This window comes from Pteropus alecto, unplaced genomic scaffold (genome assembly GCF_000325575.1).
Source record: "Pteropus alecto unplaced genomic scaffold, ASM32557v1 scaffold196, whole genome shotgun sequence".
Lineage (NCBI taxonomy): Eukaryota > Metazoa > Chordata > Mammalia > Chiroptera > Pteropodidae > Pteropus > Pteropus alecto.
This window is the reverse complement of record NW_006439717.1, coordinates 4,619,115-4,641,789: the sequence shown is the minus strand read 5'-3', so window position 1 is coordinate 4,641,789 and position 22,675 is coordinate 4,619,115. Positions and strand designations below refer to the sequence as shown.

At 34.3% G+C, this 22,675-nt stretch overlaps 1 protein-coding gene across 4 annotated transcripts in view; it reads left to right on the top strand.

Moving 5' to 3' along the window:
• The window catches only part of TMEM117 (transmembrane protein 117), a 372,922-nt gene that overhangs the window by 247,537 nt on the left and 102,710 nt on the right, over positions 1-22,675 (top strand). For all 4 annotated transcript variants that reach the window (XM_006916877.3, XM_015593145.2, XM_015593143.2 and 1 more), the window contains one exon: positions 2,755-2,852. In XM_006916877.3, the coding sequence (XP_006916939.1) occupies positions 2,755-2,852 (98 nt within the window). The remainder of the gene's footprint in view (positions 1-2,754; positions 2,853-22,675) is intronic.

The following is a 22,675-nucleotide window of genomic DNA, read 5'->3' as shown; positions in this document are numbered from 1 at the left end:
CCTGTCCTTGACCAACACCAGAAATGAATTTGATTTTTCTAATGCAGAAAGTAATTGGATTTTTCTTTATTGAATGCATCCCTTTAATGACTGTCTCTGCTCTTGCCAATTTAGCAGTGACCTGACATTGATCTGATGATATGACTTAAAATAGAGAGTTGGAAGCTGGAGGTGAAAAAGACCAGCTGTCTGGCATCAGAAAAAATGTTTTGTGCCTCATCTTGTCATTTTCCTGGGAAAATCCTTTATCCTTGAATGTCATTTTTACAAACATGCTGCTGTAATAATTGGTCATATAGTAGCAGATTGCCTCCTTCTAGAAAACATAATATGTATTTCCCAGAAAGTACCCTGGAGAAAACATTGAAAATTGAATAAAATCCACCCAGTAATCATTCTGTTCCTTGAAAATATTTATTACCATGCAGACTCTTTCTGGTACAAGGTAAATATTGCTCAACAGAATTAATTAAATCTTTTAAAAGGCTGGGAAATGTGAAATATTTAGGTATTTATTTACTTAACCTTGAAGTTTTGTAAAAATAAAATTTTATACAAGATTGTTTTTTAAATAGGTGGGAAAGGAGCAGTGGATAAAATTGTCATATTAGGAAAAACAGTGATCTTTCCTCAGGTGAAATTATGGAATAAAACTCTTTTTATGTCCAAGAATATATGGGATTTAAATTTCTCTACTTTTGCATTTATTCATTTTAGTAACAATGTAACTCAATTCATGGTTACTTTTTATTCTATCATCTTCCCTTTGTTTATTTTGATAAATATCATGATTTTTTTTTGTTTGAAGATCCAATTAATGGGTATCAGTCTGAGCAAGAAAATAAACTCTTATCATTTTAATGTGTCATGAAGATAATAAATAGATGAGAAAATTATCAATAAACAGGTGTCCTTTTAAAGTAGAACAAGTTTTTTTTTTAATTTTTGAATTTTTAATATCAGTTACATTTATACTTAATGAAGTCATGAACAATTTAAAGAAATTATCAGAGTTTATGTTAAAACTCTTTATGATTGTTGAATCTTTTCAGAATCAACAGTGAAGCCGCATTACGCAAAATTATTGTAGACCCTAAATTAGACAGAGCTGGCATAAATCTGCAGTCTTACACAATGAAAGTCAGTGAACTTGCTTTGATTCTCATCAACCAAGAGAGGCGGGAGAGTTCTATTCCTAGAAATGATGTTTAGAAAGAATATAAAGACAAATTAAGATCGACTATGTCCTGAAGACTAGGCTCCTTACCCACTGTTCTGACTGCATCTTAAATGAGCAAGTGAAGCATTGGCATGCCAGTAAATGTTTCCAGAGACCATTTCTTGGATGTATGTGGCACAACAAAATGGGCTTGCTTGAGAATTGATGAGGCTTCGTGGGAAGTCCGGTAGGATTGAAAGGGTCCCTGAACCAGAAAGACTCCCTACTGAATCACAATCTATCATCATAAATGATTAAATCTCACCCATTCTAGGTCAAGCCATTGTTGAAAGTTCCACTTAAATGTTAAAGCTTTAAGGGCAAAAGAAAAATATATTTTAATGGATGCTAAAATTCTTCATTATTCTATTCAGTTTATCTCATTCCATACAGTTTTCTCAATTTCAATTCTGTCTTGTTTGAATTTGAACATTATTAATTAAAAACATAATATAATGTTCTCTTCTCTTAAAGGGAAGGCAATTTTCTAGGGGAAAAAAAGTTTGTGTGTGTGTACATGTATGCAAACAAGTCTTCCTTTATTAGAAAAGGAAATTCATTCTCTATTCCTATCAGTTTTAAAGATGCTTTTATAATAGGTCATCAATTTATGATACTTTGGACACTTGCTGAAACTATTAATATGGGATGTTGCCCATGAGCAATTTACTTTGTTAATGCATTTTTAAAAGCAAGCATTTATATCCTAATGCATTTTGTCATTTCTTCTTTGAGCAAATATTTTAGTCTTTTATATAAAAGATCTTTTGATATTGGAAGGGATACAAAGATAAATCTCACCTTTTTGGATTTTAAAACCTTGTAGAGAAAAAAAATACATAAGTAAGTAAAATAGAAGGTAGAATATGACATGTGACAACTACAATCGGAAGGGAACAGTGAAGACACAAGGATGGTAACATGACTTTACCTAGGCCTCAGAAGACTGGCAGAATCTGTGCACATGAAAAAGGCAGAACATTTTTGGAAGGAGTAGAATTACTGATGGCAAAGAGGTGGGAGAATGCTAGGTAATTAGAATAAATATGCCATAAAATCGGGTTCAAGTACCATAGCTCACATATCCTTGAAGAAAAAAAGAGAAAGGAAGGTAATATTTTGACTAGGGATATAGGTAAAAATCTAGACACATTAGGAAATATTTGGGTTTTGAAGTTTCTATTTAGACAAAGTTAAAAAGAATATGGTATTTTATTTATTATATGTTTAGTTTATAGAAAAGTAAATGGTATCTTAATGATACCTTCTTTTATAAGCTAATCTTGATTGACATTTAGAAAACAATCTCAATATTTGACATGTTGAATGGCCTTAATATGCTTGTTCATTATGTAAAGTCAAATGAACTATTAAAGTTTTTAACTGGGACGTATATTCTAATTTTTATCTCTGTATACATTCTGATGTTAAAATACATACATATTTTATTTTCAGTAAAATGTAAATTGCCTACATATTTAAACCTGAATATAAGATTTCCGAAAGTGCTAAATAAGTTTCTTTCTTTGCTTCAGGTCACTGATATGATGCTTCAGGACAAACCCTATCCTGATTGGGGAAAATCTGCAAGAGCTTTCTGGAAGAAAGGAAATGTTAGGATCATTTTATTCTGGTAAGAGATTGTTTCATTTATTGATTTATGCCTTGCCTCAGTCACTAAAGGAATTGATTGGATATAGCTTTCTCTAGATGTATAGAATTCTATCTAGAGAGGCATTATCAGTGGATACTATGCTCCATTAAAATTATTAAAACCAATATCCTAAGTATTTTATGAATTAATTTCTGCTTACATATTGTTTCATATACTTTTATAAGAGATGTGTTTTGTAATATAGTGATGGATAGATTTCATCAGAGGTAAATAGGTTTTTGACTCAGCAAAAACAAGCTATAATTTTCATCAATGATATATAATATAAAAATGTCTTTAGTAAATGCTAAATTTCCAATATATTTGCCATGTAATAATTTTCTTTGAAGAATTTATACAGAGAAGAAACCTCTTTATGAATCACATCTGGCTCATTTGCATTTCTTCTTTACATAGTTTCCTTTAGCTCTTTGGCCCCATCATTGCTATTAAAAAAACAACTCATGTCTTAGAGAACTTTGTTTTCAGTGGAGTAACCATTATTTATGTGCACCTGAACAAGTTTAGACAAAAAAGATAGGAATATAGAGACAGCAAGAAGGGTACTTTCTCCTGGCTCTGTGACACTGCCAAAGCACAGTGATTCAACCTGATGTATGAAACGTTATGCATAGTAACATGCAGAAAAGTTATAATGGGTGATATTTTTTTGCCTGGTAAGTTCCACTCTGTTCACCTGCCTTTTGAAATGAAAAAAAAAAAAAAAAAGTTTATTCCTGGATTTAATTCTGAGGTTTGTTGTTGTTGTTGTTGTTGTTTTGTTTTGTTTTTATGTACAAGCTACAAAAATCATAGTACGTACTTGGGAAATATACACTCCAAGCTATTTTTGTATCTTTGCACTATCATTAAATATTGCTAGAGATATGTGGCATTTTGAACCCAATTTTTAGCAGGTATACAAAAGTATATTTTTCAATAATGCTATAGAAATGAACATGATTTATTCACATCTTGTGTCTATGAGTGAAGTGTGGTCTATCTTTGCAGTGTATTTAACCTTCATATTTTTTTTCCTGTTTAGTTCCCCATGTAGCTTCTCCGAATAATATACAGTATTACAGTATATTATATACAGTATATTATAGCAAATGTTTATTGAAGATACGTTTTGCTCCAGGCACTGTGCTAAGTACTTACCATTCTATATATTTACTCATTTCATCCTGACAACCCTATAAGATAGGTACTACTATTATAAGCATAGACTAGACCTCTGACTTCAGAGCCCCAGTTTTTAATTATTACACCAGACTGCCTCCAGAAGAACAAAAGATATATTTGTGTGCAAATTTCTAAATGATTGTCTTTAATCACTTTTTAGGTAAGGTGATAGATAAGAATGTGAGATTCTGGAAAATCATTTCACCTATAGAATTCTCTTACAGGTGTTTTAAGAATATAGTATATAAGGAGATAGATTAATGTTAACAGTGTTTATGATCTCTTTTAAAACAATATATACTTACTATATTGACAGATATTTTGTATCAATTAACATATCTTCAAAGGCAGCCCATTGGTTATTGTTCAGTGTGGCAAGTTAACGAGGTCATAGTATATATTTGCAAAGGTGAGCCATGTATAGTGATCTGAAGTCATCTGTTGCTATTGTGATTAGCTACTGTTAATTGCAATTGCTGTCTCAGAGGACAGGAAATCGTACTAGATTTTTTCTGAACATCTTAGTACATTTTTCCTTGAATGTTACTACTCAAGTCTGTATATTACCAATCTCTTTAATACAAATGGGTTTACTTTTGACATATGTGATAACATAACCTCAATAGGTAATCTAAAGCATATTTTAAATGTTGTTAAAATAATTTAGTCACTGACAAATAGATTTTTTGAATGGAGAATAAACTAAAACACACTTATTCTTATAGTCAGTTTCTATGTAATTATTGATAGAAGATAATTATGAGAGATGATTTTTTTATTGTTACATTTTGAAAGTAATATTTCAAATCATGGAGAGCATAAAATAACTGGAGGAGTATTTAAATGTCATTTAAAATAGTTTTTTTTTTCTATTTTATCCATTTCTATAGTTAGGTTATCTTGACAACAATATTCTTGGTGTTAAAAAAGGAAAATATGATACAAAAAGTTGAATATGGAAATTATGTGGGAAGCAAAGAAATCCTCCTTTTTGTTCATACTTTTTAAATAAAAAGGATTTAGCTAGTATAAGGTCATCTGAGTTTTTTCAGTTCTAGGAGATAAAATACAGAAATCATTAGCAAGGTTTTAAATGAAATGAAAATAGTATTTGCATACTGTGTGCTATCTGTTACCCACTTAGAAAGAGGTGTTTTCTTTTGGATTTGCCCTAGTTAAGGAAAGAGAGGTTAGGGCGAAAAATCTATGGTGGAAAGGAAATTTTGCAAAGGAAAGCTTTCCCCAGTTGGAATGTGATTATGTACAGCAGTTTAAACAGTACAATGTGGAATTTTGTTCTAGTAAACTTACCTTTTACTTAATGTGTTGCTGCTTTAACTCACAAATGCCTGTCAGAAACTCTTTTGTTTGCAACTGCGTGACAGAATTCTTCCTTGTTTCTTAGTGATAGATGTCTCTACATTTCTTTCTGTAATTGTGCAAAGATAAGGCTATAGCACATGGGTTTTTATGTCTGCGAGGAGACTAAATTGTGGCTGTATTTGAAAATATTAAAGAGGAAGGGAAGAATATTGACAGTCTTTCCATTCAAATCCCTTTTCTCAGCCCTTTGGATAATTAAAAAGAATAAAGATAAAAATCTAAATCCTAGGTGAGTGCCATGCACTATTCTATTTTTCAGAAGGGTTACCAAAAACCATTTCACTCATTTGTGTCTGAAGTAAAAGAACAAATATGTGAGAAAATAAGTAACATGATATTTATGTTGACTCTTGTCTCCATTTTATTTCTCTCTAGAGGTACAATTTGTATGCATTCGATGGCAAGCATCTAAGGATGATATTTTCTGAGGGCTTAGCTTTTTTTTTCTTTTCTTTTTTTTTAAATAAGGGGAGACACCCTTCTAGTAGAGGAGTTGTCAGAAGGGATTGGGAGATGTGATCATTAAGGCTTTAAAATATTCCAGTTCTTTGTCTTCCAAACATATAACAGAATTACACATTTCTACCCCTTTAATCACATGACTTGCTTTGACCAGATGAAATGTGAGTGAAACTGGCATGTGTCATATCTAGGAAGAAGCATTTAATTGTCAATGAGAAGCACTGAAGGGAACTCTTTTCTTGGTAGCAACTGCAGAAGCATGTGTCTAGCTGGAGCCCTTGTTATTCAGTTTCCCTGAATGACCAGGGTAAAGCAAGCATCCTTAACAACACAGTAGACCTGTGGTGTAAGCAAGAAATGATCCTTTGCACCTAGGAAGACCAGGTGCTGTAGCTGTAAAAAATAAAAATAAATAAATGAAGGATCATAAGCTGACAAGGTCCTTGCAGTCTGTGAGGTCAACCAAGGGTTGCCTTGCCTAAAAAAAAAAATAAAATAAAATAAAATAAATAAAATAAAATAATGATCCTTTGCAAATGTTAAGCATTGATTGTCAGGGATTGTTTGGTACTGCAATATATACTAGCCCATTTGATATACAGAGAAATTGATCCCAAGACGTGGAGTGACACCACAATAGAAAGCTAATTTTTTTTTTTTTTTTTTTTTGGTTTAAGAGCTGAACAATAAATGGCAAGAAAACTGATGATGGGGGCTGGAAAGATGGTAATCCAGGTGTCATAGTGGTGAAGTATTTAGTAAAAATTGTGGTCTGTGATTACTTAGATGCTCTATGAGAAATTGGAAAACAATGTTAATAGTGTGTTGCTGTGTGCATCTGTGTAATACTGTCCGCTTCTATTCATTTCTGATGCATATAGAAGATTATCATTTATTTTTTTGGATGATTAGTGTCTTTAAATTATAAAAAGTACTTTAGTACTGTAATGATTTGGGTGGCCATCGCTTGGTCATAATTACCTTAAATCTTATCTGGGAAACAAATGTAGCTGCTGCTGTTTTTTCTGCTTTCAATAACATGGTTATTCTTAAAGTCTAACAAAATGACTTTGATCAGTGAAGAGCTAATCAAGGAATGACTATTATCTGAATATACATGGTGTGGGAGAGTAACATAATAATAAGAAAATAATAATAAAATGCAGTAAAGTAATAAAGACCTAAGAATTAAAGGCAATGTCAGTCAAAAGTGTTTTAGTAAATAGCTTTATCAATATCTAGTTGTATGACCTATATGACTATGTTTCCATTTTCTTTTATGCTAAAGGGATGTGTTTTATTATTCTGTGTGATCTTTTTAGCTCTATAATGCTATTTCTATTATAAGATTGAAATGTCGAAGAGAGTATTTCTGTCTGCTTTGCTTCAGAAGGCAGGGTATGGACTGCTATGGTCTGAATGTTTTTGTTCTTCCAAAATTCCTATGTGGAAATCCAGTGCTTTATGTGATGGTATTAGGAAGTGGGGCCTTTGGGAGGTGCTTAGGACATGAAGTTGGAGCCCTCATGAATGGGATTAGTGCCCTTATAAAAAAACCCCCAGAGAGGTCCTTAGCCTTTTCCACCATGTGAGGACCGAGTGAGAAGGCACTGGCTATGAACCAAGAAGAAGGCCCTCACCATGCTGTATCTTGATCTTGGACTCCCTAGCCTCCAGAATTGTGATAAATAAATTTTCATCATTTTTAAGCCACCCAGTCTGTGATATTTTGTGATAGCAGCACAAATCGACTAAGACATGGACCAATGAAAGTAAATCACATGGTAACAGATTTAGATTCATATATGAAGGAATCTCCTAACAATGGGAGCCTCTCAATGTTGAACAAATCTGCCTAATGAAGTGCTGATTCCCCATCAGTAGAAGTATTCCTACAAAGGCTAGATGATCTTTCAGGGATGGTATAGAAGGATTTTCACATTGAGTGAGAAAAAATTGTATTGTTGAATTACTGTGTTGTCACATTATTGTAGAGTTTCATTTAAAAAGTAAATTCTGTATTTATGTCTGAGAAATTTTATGCCTGAGTATTAACGTATTCCTATGGCCTTCTAGATATCATTTTGCTGAATTAAGAACAAGCCTTGTTTTTATTAAGTTATTTAAGTTAAAACTTATTAAGTGCTGAGTACAATGTGAAATAGTGGTTAGAGCACAGAATCTTGAGCCACTTGCCTGGCTTTCAGTCCTTACTACTGCATATTAGTTATTGCTATTTTAACTAGTATTATGATTGTTATTATTCAGCACCAGGTGTTCTCCATGGTGCTGAGACCTCAACTTTGATAGAGAAAATGAGGACTCTGATAACATATTTTTCTGTCCAATGAGAAATATAAAGTGGGGAAGCAACACCAACAATGGGTATGGAATATTTATTTCTACATATAGATGTCTCTCTAATCTTCTCTCTCACTTCTGACTACCACTGTTTATACTTCCTTCTCTCCTAATCATGGCTTGACCTGTGGGTACTGTGATGTGGTGCTAAGCAAGCTCCATGGATGGTTTTGTAAAAGAGAACCAAAGTGTATTCTTAAGATAAGCAAGAGCCAGATGAGAGAAATGTGGTAATTGGTTAGGTACATGGAGTGAGGAGAGGGAGAAGTCAAGGACAGCATTGAGTGTTTAGGCTGGGACAACTGAGCAGATGATTATACTGTTCACAAGGATGGGAGACCCTGGTAGAGGAGGAGGTCTTGGTAGGTGTAATGAGTCCAGACTTGAATATGTTAGTTGAGGTGATGAGCTTATAGAGATACCTAATAAGCAGTTCTTTATTTGGATCTGGAGAGAGGTCTGAGACAGAAATATAACTAAAATTTATATTTTGGTTTATATTTTTACCCTCATATAGTTGTTATCTACGTGTATATGGTATTTAGGGTAAAGCGAGTGGGTGTAGAGTGAGAATAAAAGATCTGCTAGGATAAAACCTGTAGAGGTTTTTTTTGTGTGTGTGAACAGGCAGAAGAGGCATCTACGAAGAAGATAGAGAAAGATAAATAGAAAGAATGAGGAATATGAAAAATGTGTGTCATAGATGCCAGGTGATGAACATATATATGTCAAGAGACAGCAGTGTCAACAGTCTAATGCTGGAAATATGCCAAATAAGATAAAAATCCAAAGCGTTCATTGGGATTTAACTCTAAGAAGACAATGAGTGGTGGCTTTCGCAAGAATCATTTTCTGGAATGTTCATCACAGAGATCAGACTTGTACTGGGTCAATGAATAATTAAGAAAAGAGAAGTAGGAACAGTGAGCATCCTCAGAAGGTGGGAGAGAAGACTGGAGAGACATCTACATTTAAAAACGAATATTCCCAAAGAAAAATTTAAATACATTTACTAATTTGGCTATTTATTGATCTATCTTCTTCAGAGCATGTCCTTTTTTTTTTTTCAAGAGAAGGTGCTCATTTAAAATTACTTGCTACCTCTTAAGTTCTTGAATTAAAGCCTCTAAAGTTAAATTCTGTAGTGAAAATTTACAAACATTTTTAGTAGAAAGGTGGAGAATAAAGAGTTCATAGTGTTTTAGTTAAAGTACCTTTTAAAGTTTAAAGAAGTGTATTAAAGTCAAAATGGTGATGAAGTTCTCTACATATTTCTGCCTATATCATGTTACCCGAGAACAGGAATAGCATCTTACTTACTATGTCCCTAGGACTTAGCACAGTGCCTGACACACAGGAATTATTAATTGCATTCCTGTTGAATTAATTACTTTGCTGAGGACCTTCAAATCTACCATTCTCTATATTTCTATAAATTTCTTCAGATAGAGTACTTTATTGAAAAGGATAACTAAAAGTATTTTGAGTCTGTGATTAACTGATGCTTTATAAGATTAATAATGCTTCAGTTACTTTTTCTGAAAAAAAATTTAGAAATATTTATTTTCAGTACTTTAAAAAATAATCTTGGTAATTATTGTTCTACCCACAAATTATGTGTTCTGTCTGCAACTAGAAAGTTCATTAAAATACCATGAGATGTAGAACTGTAGTGAAGCAACCATTATCCCCATACTGACTCTGAAAGTTTTTATCTTAGGTTCTTTTCCTTATTTCTTAAAAACAAGTGAAATTTGACAGTAAATAATTAAATAAACTGGTCTTAAATTACTTAAGTAATACCATCCTGTTATAGGCCTTCATTCTAATTGCTATAGCCTGGGATAGCAACATTGAGCCTACGAACAATCCTTGGATTTATGAATCTTTGAAAGAAAGCCATTTAATAAGGGCTTGGAAATACTGCTTAGTTTTTCTGTGTAACAGTTATTGGTGAAACAGAGTTATTCCTCTTCAATCTGAAATTTGCTGGTTGAATGGAATACTCCCTTGAGCTATGAAGCCTATCATACTTATTAAGTTTCTAAAGTATAAATCATGATTCCAAAGATCCCTGAGTTCACACATCACAGTATAAATGCACTGATTTAAAATAGAAACAATAAATTCTAGAAGAGAGAAAGCAACATTTAACCAAGTTTAATGACTTGATTTACTTCAGCGGAGTGGGAAATGTCTGCCAATCTTTTCATTCTTTCTCATGATTCAAGCCCCGCTCTCAACCTCTTTAGTAGACTAAAAATGCAAGCCTTTCATATTCTTAACAAAACAACAAATATTTCTATGACTTGACCTGTTAAAAATCTGAGATATCTTTCCTCTTGTCGTTTGCCCACATCTTTAAGTGACCGTTGCTAGAATATCTTGTATTTATCTTCATCCTGCAAATATTTCAGTGCCATAATGCAAATGTCTCAGAATAGAATGCTGCTAAGATAGTGTTTTTTGCTGGCATCAAGGTCTTCCTTCAAAAAAAAAAAGTGTTTGTTTTTGTGTGTTTTGATTAAAATCTGCCTATTAGAATTAAGATCTTCTATTTAGGTGACAATTATATCAGAATAGCTGCCATTATTTAAATCACTTTAATCATAACCATCCATCAGCTTTTTGCATGTTGAATGGGGGAACAGAATCTCAGTGTTGTCAAGGTACAGATGGCCATTTACTATTCATGATTAACTATGGTTCTCTTCTGGTTCTGAGATTGGTGATTCACAAACTCAGTTTTGTGGTACATTAGTCACTGTTGGAAACTCATAACTGATTGGTTTCCAAACCAGAATTGCTGGTAATTAATACTCTGATGTTCTTTACAGGGTAACTCTTTTACCATTTTCTAAGATGAATCCTTATTTATTTTGTGTCCCACTGAATAAGGCTAAGCCACTTCCCTCAGTTTCCCTAGTGCAGGGGAGGGTTCATCCAAGACAAGTTGAGGCCTGTGACAGTTTCTATCAATGAGCCATTGCTTTCTGAGATCAGACTGCTACTCTCACCAAGATCCAGTATCAACTACCCCCAGCAGTACTGTTTCCATAATACCAGGTCTTGTTTTCAGAACATCCTGTTTCTATGTTTTCTGTTGTTGGCCAGGGCTCCCTTTGTGAAAGCCTTCTCTCTTTAGAAGAAGAGGTGGATGCATTGATTATTGTGGAGGTTAAAATGCTTTGATGCTTGTTGTTGCACTTAGGAAGCTTTCTGATGAACTAGAGGTAGCAAGGAGAGGCAAGTATCACAGATCAGATGAAGGGTTAAATAAAATCTGATTGTAGTGGCTAGGTGTATGAGTGACCCACATTCCAGAAACAAGAGCTATTGTCTCCTTGTGTAAGCTGGACAGAGCTTTACTATTGAGTCAGAAAAAAATGCAAGCCTGTCTCATTCATTCAATCATTCATTCATATTTATAGACTGTGAAGATTCTACTGGGTATGCTACATTAGGATTCTGCATACATAATTCCTGCCCTCATGTAAGACTTATAAGCAATGATAAATTCTAGGAAGGAAACATATATCAATAACTGTACCCCTTTCCACTTCTCTTCCTGTTCAGGTCATGTTTTTTTAAAGAGTGTTCACACTCTCTTCATTTCATTATTTGCCAATTACAGTGTCATCTCTGCTCCTATTTTATTCTAGGTAGTTTCTTGTCATCAATTTTCCTGAATTTCTGTTTTTGTCAGACATCTACTGTATAAACCAATATTGTTTTGGAAGTTAATCATGCACTGGTGACTTTGACAGGCCATCTTTTATTTGAGATAGGCAATTATGGAAAGACATAGTTGAAAAGTAATGTTCTAACGTTTTTGATGTTAAGTCAAACAATGAGGGGAAACTTTTTCATATGTGTATTAAACATTGTATTATTTTCTTAAATATAAAATATTTCGACAAAATTTTCAGTAATACTAGCAAATGCACAGCCTTTCAAGTGTTTATTTAGAATCATAATAATACTCTAGAAAGGTACTTTCTTTTCATTTTTAAATTAATAAATACGTACTATTTGATTATTTACTTTGTATAGGGTTTTGTATTTTAGTACAAAGTTCTAGGGGGTTGGGGGGGAAGGATTTGTCATGCCTAAACCGCACATCAAAATATGAAACACAGGCTTCAAGAGGTAAAAGAGAAATGTTATGAGAATTTAGAGGTAGAAGAGATTGCATAAAGCATGTACAACAGACTGAATGTGTCTCTTCAAAATTCCTATGTTGAAACTTAATCACTGACGTGATAGTATTTGGAGGTGGAGCTTTTGCAGGTGATTAGGTCATTCGGCTGGTGCCTTCATTAATAGGATTTTTGCCCTTATGAAAGAGACCCTAGGGAGCTCCCTAGGCCCTACCACCACTTGAGGACACAGAGAGGAGATGGTTATCAATCAAACAGGAAGGGGGCTCTCACCAGACACCAAATCTGCTGACACCTTGATGTTGGATTTTCCAGCCTCCAGTACTGTGAGAAATAAATTTATGTCATTTCTAAGTCAGTCTATGGTATTTTGTTATAGCAGCTTGGACAGCCTAGACAGCATGTTCAGCAAAATAATACTTTAAATATTTTACTAGTTTGAATCATAAATCTAATGGTTTTATTTTCAAATATTTTCAGCTTACAAAAAAGTTATAAGAATAATACAAAGAATTCCTGTATATCTTTCATCCATGTTCCCCAGCTGACAGCATTTTATAACATTTGCTTTGTTATACTTTCTCTCGCTGTATAATTAGATAATGGTTAATAATGTATTAGTATTAATTTCCTGATTTTGATAAACTGCGGTCATCTGAGAGAATGTCCTTCTTCCAGAAAAGGATATTTCATCGCATTTTCCTAAACCTCTTTTCTTTTAGAAAAGAATAACTACTAAACTATAGTTCCTAAAACATGAACATTCTCTCCCATAATCACAGTTCAATTGTCAAAATCAGGAAATTAACATTGATATAATACTTTAATTTCTAGACCTTATTCAAAGCTTGCCATTTATCTCAGTAATGTTAGGGGGAATTTTTTGGTTTATGTTTATTTGGGTGTTTTTTGTTTTTTGGGTTTTTTTTGGTTTTTATAGGAGAGAAAGAGAATAAAAATAAAAAGATTGTTTTGTTTTAATGTAGCTCAGAACTTAGTACAGAAACATGTATTGCATTTAGTTGTCAAGCCTTCTTAGATTCTTTTAATCTAAAAGGGAAAACTTCTTTCACAAAGGTATTTTTAGATGCATATTCTGAAATAAAATCTATTCATTCGTTGATTAAGATTTATTAGAACTCTTTCAAGATTTGATGAGCCTTAGACAACACATCGTATAGTATGAATATTTTCTTATAATATGCTTAGGAATTGGAGTTATTTTCAGTGTAACACATTTTCAGTTTGGCTCAATGAAATTTTGAAAAGTAAATGATGCTGTCTGCCAATCTTCTTTAAACCTGTTCTATTTGTTTTACATAGTTCAGAATCAGCAATATTTTAAGCAAGGATTCAATGAATTCCTAAAATAAACTCCATGTTGGGCTAGAATTGTAAAAGAGAAAGGATGTGTCATGATTCCAGCCCCACAACCATGCAAATCATGCAAATGATTTGGGCAAATCAAAACTCACCTAAGTACAATGGATGGCAGATGCTGAGATGGTTTGTTACCAAAAATTAAATTACCTCATACTGACTATGAGTTCTATTTGAAAACAGAACATGACCAAAGAGAATTGGGGTAGTTGTGGAAGTAATCATAGAGGAAGTTGGATTCTAATTAGGCCCTTGAAGATATTAGAGGTCAAGAAGCAGCACAGAAAAGTAGAACCTTCAGATGATGGAGGTCTAGCAAATAGCAAGAGTACTCATAGGAAAATTGGTACAGTCAGTATTCTCAGATCCAGATGGGTAACTGGCAACAAGAAACCCTTTTATTCTGATATTAAGAATCTTGTCACAGGACTGGGGTTTTAGAACAGAGTACACACAAAGACTTACCCCAAAATATTAGACTGCTTCTCAGGAACTGCCCAAAGCCTGCTGATCATAACTAGGCTCTGAACTCAGAACCAGGCAAGCGACAGTGTTGACCCACGCTGAGTCACCTCGAATGGAGTCAAAGACACTTGAAGTTCTCTAATGTCCAATGGCAGATGGAGATTTACAGTTTAGGTTTTTATTCCCAACAGTGCCTTGAAAGTGTGTTTTTGTGGCTTTCTTATTATCTTCCTCCCACTGTGAGTTGAGAAAAGATACCATATTTTGTTTTGCTCAGTATTCCTAGGGCCTACTAACTATTTAATAAATATTTGTTCAATTGCTGATGCCAGAATAAATGAGTACAATCTTCCTTGGTAATCAAAACTAGAACTTCCATATTTTTTTAGTAGAAAGTTGTTTTGGGGAGGGTTTGTGTGAGTAGCCCAAATTTTATCCCTTGAGGCTTCTCACTCCTTTTGGGGTTGTCTCATTTGCATTACTGCTGCCATCATACAATGCTGGGTTAAGCATGGTAAGAAACACATTCTTTGTTTCTCTTTATCATAGTAATAGAGTCTGAAGTTTTCCAGAAGACCAGCATTTAACATTAAAAAAAAAAGAACAAAAATATATTTTTTCAGAATGCACAGATATCGTACAGAGTCTGGTATCCTACATACAGGTCTACTATCTCCTTATCTCAGGCATCAGAACAATTTCAGCAATTTTTTCCTTTTTTACCTGCTGCTTTGCCTGATTCTGTGTAGTTCGACCCACCATATTTCTCACTGTAATGGAGTCCTTTCTGAATAAGTCTGGTACAATGCTATAGTCACCTTTCTAGTTTTAGGTTTGAGTTATTGACAGACTGTGGTGATTAATCCAAGAATAATCCTGCTCTCTAAGTAGCTATTATTCTACACAGAGTATTGCATATGAACGATGCAGGAGCCTAAACCTACACATAGGAATTAGCACTAGTTTGGAGTCATTTCTATGTGATTCTCAACCATATTACCTTTTCAGTTACTGCCTCACTATTGAAATATTCTTATAATTCTATTATGAAATGACTCATGTATTGAGTGCTTTCTGTATGCCCAGCACTGGGCTCTTCATAGTTACTGTTTTATTTAATCCACACCACTACTCTAGGAGGTAATTATAATTGTTATCTGTACTTTTAAAGATGAAAACCTGTGACTTAGAGAGATTACATGGCTGGTGAACAGCAAAGCTGGGATTCGAGTGCAAGCAGGTTGATTTCAGAGCCTGCACCATACTGCATTGAGCGGCTTCACTTATTCCAAGACATTTAACACAGTTAACAATGATTGGTCATATTTTTCACATATATATTAGCTCTAACCCTTCCTTTCTCTTTGCAGATGGATTTGGGTTGACTAAAAAAGGACATAAAGTCCAAGAATCCTTTGAGTTTATCTACTTATGTTCTAATACTCCATTAAAAAAATCAATACAATTCAAACTAAAAGAATTCGCTGCTGATTGGATATGTTGAATTAATAGCTTTTGTAAGCCAATAGTAATAATCAGAACATTCTGTGTAGTTTAAATTGATGTAATTGTATATCATTTTCTCTCAATTACAGGAATTAGGCAAGAAAAAGATGTATAATCCATAGTTTAATATGCCAATAAAACATGATATATTAACAGAAGCTACATTTAAGTTCTTGTATGAAAAGCCAATTGCTATTTTTCTTGTACGTCTTATCTTTTTTGAGTTTTAAGAACTTGATTTTTTAAAAATATATTTATGAGGTTGAAAATAAAGATTGCAGTTGATGTTCTAAATGCTGAAACTTAAAACCACAACAAAACCCCAGCATTTTACTAGGGGACACTAGAAGTGAGAAGATATTAAACATTACAGCTAACTAAAGAACTATTGTTTCTTGGAAAGTAGTGAGTTCAATGTTTCTGCAGAAAATATTTGCCAAGGAGAGACTATTTTGGTATTGATTGCAAGAAGAGGCTAGATGATATCCACAGTCCTTTGCATTCTAATATTCCATGATTCTGGGCAGCCTATTTCTTTGTCTCAGGATATCTATGTTATTGGACAGGCACGAAGTACTTAGAATAATGATTAAAGCCATTCAAAGGAACATCCTAAGGAAAGGTTAATTTTAGCTAGCTTATTCTCTTGAACACTATTCATCTATTAGAAACTATGCTTTGGCAAGGTATTTAATGACATGAAAAATGGAGAAAAAAAGAAGCTGATCTAAGTAACTTTGGGAAACAGTGTTTTGATCGGGGACCGAAAGACTAAAGACAAAGGGAACTAGACATAAACAACTGTGTTCTAGTTGGTAAAGTGATTTTTCATGGGATGTGAGTTAACAATTCCAAGCCTGCTTTACATGAATACTGGGATTAACCAATGAATAAATGAATGGCGAGTGGTGGAAGCCGGATTTTTCACTGTGAAAGAGCAAAGCGGGGTCGTGGAGGGTAGGCTACGCTTTACATGAATACTGGGATTAACCAATGAATAAACGAATGGCGAGTGGCGGAAGCCAGATTTTTTTACTGTGAAAGATCAAAGCGGGAGCGTGGAGGGTAGGCTATGATGAACAATGTGCTACTAGGTTAGTGTCAGAGATATCATTATAAAACCATTTTTAGCTTAACATAGAGATATATAGTTACAGAAATCATTTTAGATATGTTTGTATACGTGGCTTAGAATACATATGTATGTTTCCTAGTTCTGTGTGCTGAGAGGTCTTAGAATGATACTCCAGTAGCAATGAGCACACCCAGTGCTAGACCTTGGTTTCTACTGCCATTCTCCAATAAAAGGACATCTTGTTGTGCCAAAAAGTAAGGAAATATTCAAAAACAAATTGATGGAGGCATTTCAAAGGGACGTAAGAGTCAACTTGAAAGAGCTCCCCGACAGCCAAAGTTAGAATAATTCGATGAACAAAATAAATGATGCAATATTAGGTTGTAATCCAGATCACCAAATGAATACTCATGACCCCATACTGATATAAATAAATTATTGAATAAGTAAATGGGGAAGAAGAGAGAAATCCCCCATATGGAAGAATTCTAAATAATTTGTATAGATATTCTTCTCAAGTTAGAATAATTCGATGAACAAAATAAATGATGAAATATTAGGTTGTAATCCAGATCACCAAATGAATATTCATGGCCCCATAGTGATATAAATAAATTATTGAATAAATAAATGGGGAAGAAGAGAGAAATCCCCCATATGGAAGAATTCTAAATAATTTGTATAGATATTCTTCTCTTCCTTTCACAATAGTGAAGCTTAACTTCCTCTCAGTATGGGCTGACTTTGTGACTTGCTTCCAAAGAGTGGACTATGGAAAGGGGAAACAAGTAACTCTACAGTGGAGAAATCTGGCAAATGTTACCCCGACTATGTATTCAACCTTAACATCATCAAGGATAAGTCATGTTGATAGTGTGAATTAAGATCCTGTGCTTCTCTAAAATGCTGTCCTGTTATAAACATTTTATATGTACTTAGCCTCAATTTGTGAAATACTGTTTCTTCATTAGATCAGGAAGAGAGAGGAGGCAGCCATCCACTCTCCCCATTTTTAACAATTTGAGAGGCCTTCTCCCAAATTGTTACGTAGACTTCAGTTGTTTATAGAAAGATATTCTGTTGTTGCCTACTTTTAGATAGACCTCAAGGCTGCAGCAGCCACACCTTTTATATGACCAGAGTTCTAGCTTTAGAATGCAATTCTAACTGTGGACCTTTTTGTTTTACTTACTGATATAATCCCATCCCAGTGTAGCGATATCTCAAATATATTGCAAATGCTCAAAGAAATCAGAATATATTGTGATCTGTAACTCATGATGCCATCTTTATGAGCCTACTTCTAACTGCTAAGATTTGGAGGTATGGGGGATCATCACAAAATTTTAAATTACCGGTTAACCATACCTCTGAGGCTCTGGGTTTAACTGGTCACTTTTGGAGGACTCAATCTTATTTGGTTAAGTCTGTCTGTTTGGGGTGGTTTGGCTGTTTAGATCTTCCTCTCTCACCCATTGTCTTAACTTTCTTGCCTAACTTTAAGATGATAGAGAGGAAAGTCTCTGGATCTTTGCTGTGGAGTTGTTGTTTCAGCTTTATCAGTGGACAGTGATGGCTGAGGTACAACTGATCCTGTCTGACCTTTAAAGTCCTATTCTGATTATGAATTCCATTTGCCTTTCTTCCTCCCACTCATATCTCAACAGTCCCATGCTACTGATGTGTTCTCTAAGAAGTATCTGGAGTTGGTTTAATATTTGTACCTAACCACATCCATCTACAAATGCCCTTAAAGCTGTGACATTATTCTTTTATAGGAAAGACCTGCCACCTCTCTTGATCTACTGTCAGAGAAGCCCTGATATGCTTGAATGCTGTCATGTTTATCTGGTCATTTCTACATGTCACCACTTCCTCCTTCAAGTAGACTCTGGTGGTGTAAGGCAATAAGATCCTTTCTGTCTGGTCTCTTCATCCTTCTATTTCTTTTTTACTTCCAATACTCTTTGGCTGGAAGGGCAGATTTCCCTCATTTCTGTGGACAGGAAATTTCCTTCTATTGTGTCCATCCTGTATTGTCTTCACTCCTATGTTCAAGTAAACCAAGCCTCTTTTGATAGAGAAGCCCTGAGATATTAGAAAGTAGGACTTACTGAGGATTGAAATATATTGGCTTAACTGTTTCTAAGTACAATCCTCATTATATCCCTGTGCTGGTCTTACATGCAAGTAATGCCACAATGCCCCACACTAGGCTTTCTAGAAATATAAATCTTTTCAGAATGCTGCATTCTATAAAACACATATTATGGAGTTGTGGGCCAGGAAGATGTTGAAACTATGAAGGGTGCACCTCAGTAAAAAATCATAAGCCAAGAATTTGAAAAATCTCCTTTAACTTTCTTTTAGTCATTAGTCCTCTGACCACTCCATATGAATTTCTTTATACTAAGTTCTCCTTATTCCAACATTATAATGCCACTGTTTTTATAGGTGATATAGGCCTTTCTGTTGTGTCAAAGTCCCTTCAACCTCCACCACAGACCTTGTCTTTCATGGTGGTCTTTTCATAGACCATCATTTAGAACTAGATCCTTCAGTTATATGCATGTTTGATGGAGTCTAGTTCTTATTGCCAGTGTTAAAATTTACTTAATTTCATACATGATTTTAAACTAATGGCTATCTAAAAATATTCTATTTTCCTTCAAATTGGTACTCCACTGCTGCTATGAATATGCCATTCACTTTTTAATCCAAAGCACTCCCTTCTTCACAAACCATGAATTTTTTACAAGTTTTAGGGTTCTGGCTCTTACCTTGCACAGCAGAGTTTCATCTTAATTAACTAGCTCAACGAACTGTAACTTGTGCAGGCCATCTTGTGAGGTCCCATAATAAACCAAAGCAAAAACATAAATTCAGCTCAATAACAAACAAAAATACCCAAAATGCCAAGTGAAGCTTCTGCAAAGTATGATTGCCTCACTCAGACAATTAGCTGAGCCCTTCCAGAAGATGATGACTTTCTGGGATGTGATCTATCACCCAGGCTGTCAATCTACAGTTCTCCCACATCTTACCAACTTTGTATTATTTACAAAGCTTAGTGTTCTCTCATCTTTTTTGATAAATGTTCTACCACCACCCCTCACCATGCTCTGACCTTTATAGCTTTTCTTTTTACTCAGGGAAAAGACCTTTAACTTTATTCCTATTTCATGTTTTCCTACCTCTGCCCTGATGCTCTTATTCACACACACTCACACACACACACACACACACACACACACACACACACACACCACCCACGCACATGCTCACACCCTGTGAACACACGGATAATCAGAAGCCCACACATACATACTTGTACACATGCACACACAAACATATATTGAATTGATGGTAATCCTTGGTTTGTGACAGTTTCATTAATGACCCTTCTAAGACCATCTTTTATCTATACATTCATGTGTCAATCTTAGACTTTACAGATTTCAATCACTGTCAGTCTAAGAACCCATAAAGTATAAATACTTTAAATTAGACTCTTTTGTTCCATCTACCTCAAATCCACGTTTTCATTAATAACCCTTCTCTATCTCTTTCATCTATGACAAGTTTAGCACAGAGGGACCAGAAATGAGTAATGCTTTTTATAGGTGTATATATATATATGTATATTTTAAAACAGAATCTTACTCTAAAAGGAAATTACCTGTGGCAAATTTTCAAGTATAAGAAAGCATGTAAAGTAGGATTTGGAAGTAATTGGGAGCTTCATTTTTGCCTCTGAAACCCTGCCATGACAGTATGATCCCCCAATCTCTTTGTTTGTGAAACTAGGCTTGCTTCTGAATACTCTTTTAGTAACCAACCTATGCCAGAGACTGTGTGCTTCACTATGATAAATCAATGCATGCAGCTGTCATTTTTGGGCAAATAAAGAATTTCAAAATATCACTATAGCTTTGTTCTCCCCAGGCCTACCTCATTTCAGAGTTCCTCAGTCCTCCTCTTATCACATCTCTCCAAGGCAGTCTTCTGGAAGCCTGAGGACAGGCAGCCACCCCTAATACCTTCTCCCCTGTCTGTAAGGGTTGGAAATGCTGAGCTCAGTGCCCTAAGATATGCATGATTGATTTATATTTGCAGCTCTGGTCAGATAGAATCATTATGTGCTGCATTTTCTTAGCACAGTATTTTCAGGTGTCCTCGTGTGGAGTGGTAAATTTGGAATAGGAAAGGGAACAAAGACTACATGTCAAAAAACATACTTTGTGTGCTTTATCCGATTGAGGAAGAACACATCATTTTTAGGTTTCCCCTCACACTTCTAAAATACAACTGGCTTGGATTCTCTTATAATATACCGTAAAGTAACTTCGTACTTAATGAAATGAAACATGAGTACCAGAGAAGAAATGATAGGCCAAAAAACTGCCATGAAACTGTATTGAAATGTACTTGTATATTTGAATTACCCCAGATACATTGAAGAAAAGTGCAGTGATAGAGTTGCTGGAATAAAAAGAACAGAATATTGCCAAGGTTGAAACTATCAAAGACAATTTAGTATTTTTCCCCCTGTGAATGAATGAGCTGATTTTTTCCTTTTAACATAAGATGCTTTTATATATCTATATCATCTATCTAGAAATAATATCGTTTTCAACTGAATTATAATTTAACACCTATATTATATGAAGATGCTTCACTCTTTTTTTATGAAAGCAATTTTAGTATATAAATATCTTCATCAGTGACTTCACTACAGTGTAATTTTTCTATGCAATGTATCTATCATAGCGCCAACCACTGGTCTCTGAGGTTGATGAATTGGACACTGAGTATCCTTGCTTGGTGTTAATCCGTTCTAGCTGTAGAAGACTCCAGTTAAGCTACCCCTGATTTTCGGCACCATAGGAATATTCTTTAACAAAGTTGTGCCCATGGGGATTTAGTTACTGTACTGGATTAGGGGAGGGAAGGATACTAACATCTCTGAGACTCTCTACTAAGGTTGACGTTTTAAATATATTATCACACTTGTATATGTTGTCAAATGGATACAGGACTTATTGGGGTGATCACTTCATAAGTTATATAAATGTCTCATCACTATGTTGAACACTTGAAACTGATATGATATTGTATGTCAATTATAATTGAAAGATAAAAAATTAAATACATAGAATTTTAATAAAATTCTGAGTGAGATATTATTATCCCTATTATATATAAGAAGAAACAGGTTTACTTAATGTTACAAAAACAGTTTTAAACAGTTCATGTTCATTTGATCCCATCATACTGCTTTAAGATTCCATATTTACATAGTGTTCTAAACGTTTAATGAAAGAAATAGAAAAAGTAATGTAGCCCCCTGCAAGAAACATTTTTATCTTTTGGGGGAACAGCCACAATTGCCTAGAGTCAGGCAGGACTAATGCCAATGTTTACTCAGAAGTTTTCTTTATTTTACCTATTTCACAATCTGTTCAGATGCCATGGCCACTCCATGTAAGTGGGCATCGGACTGAGAAGTGGTCTCTCTAGATAAGAATGGGATGAGTGGGGAGAGTTAAAGGTCATTGGAAATGTCCTTAAAATAGCAGAGTTAGAATGAATTACCTCTTTTTAAAAGATATAATACACAACCAGCAGACTCCCTGGGTTCAGTATTATAGATTTTCTTCTATCCTGAAGTAGGGAGAGTTTACCTCACTTATGTCCCAGTGAACTCAATAAATATATTATATATATTGAAGTCAATATATCTCTATCTCTCTCTGTATATATCTGTATATATCTCTCTATATAGACATAGATAGATCAATATATATTTATAATATATGCTATAT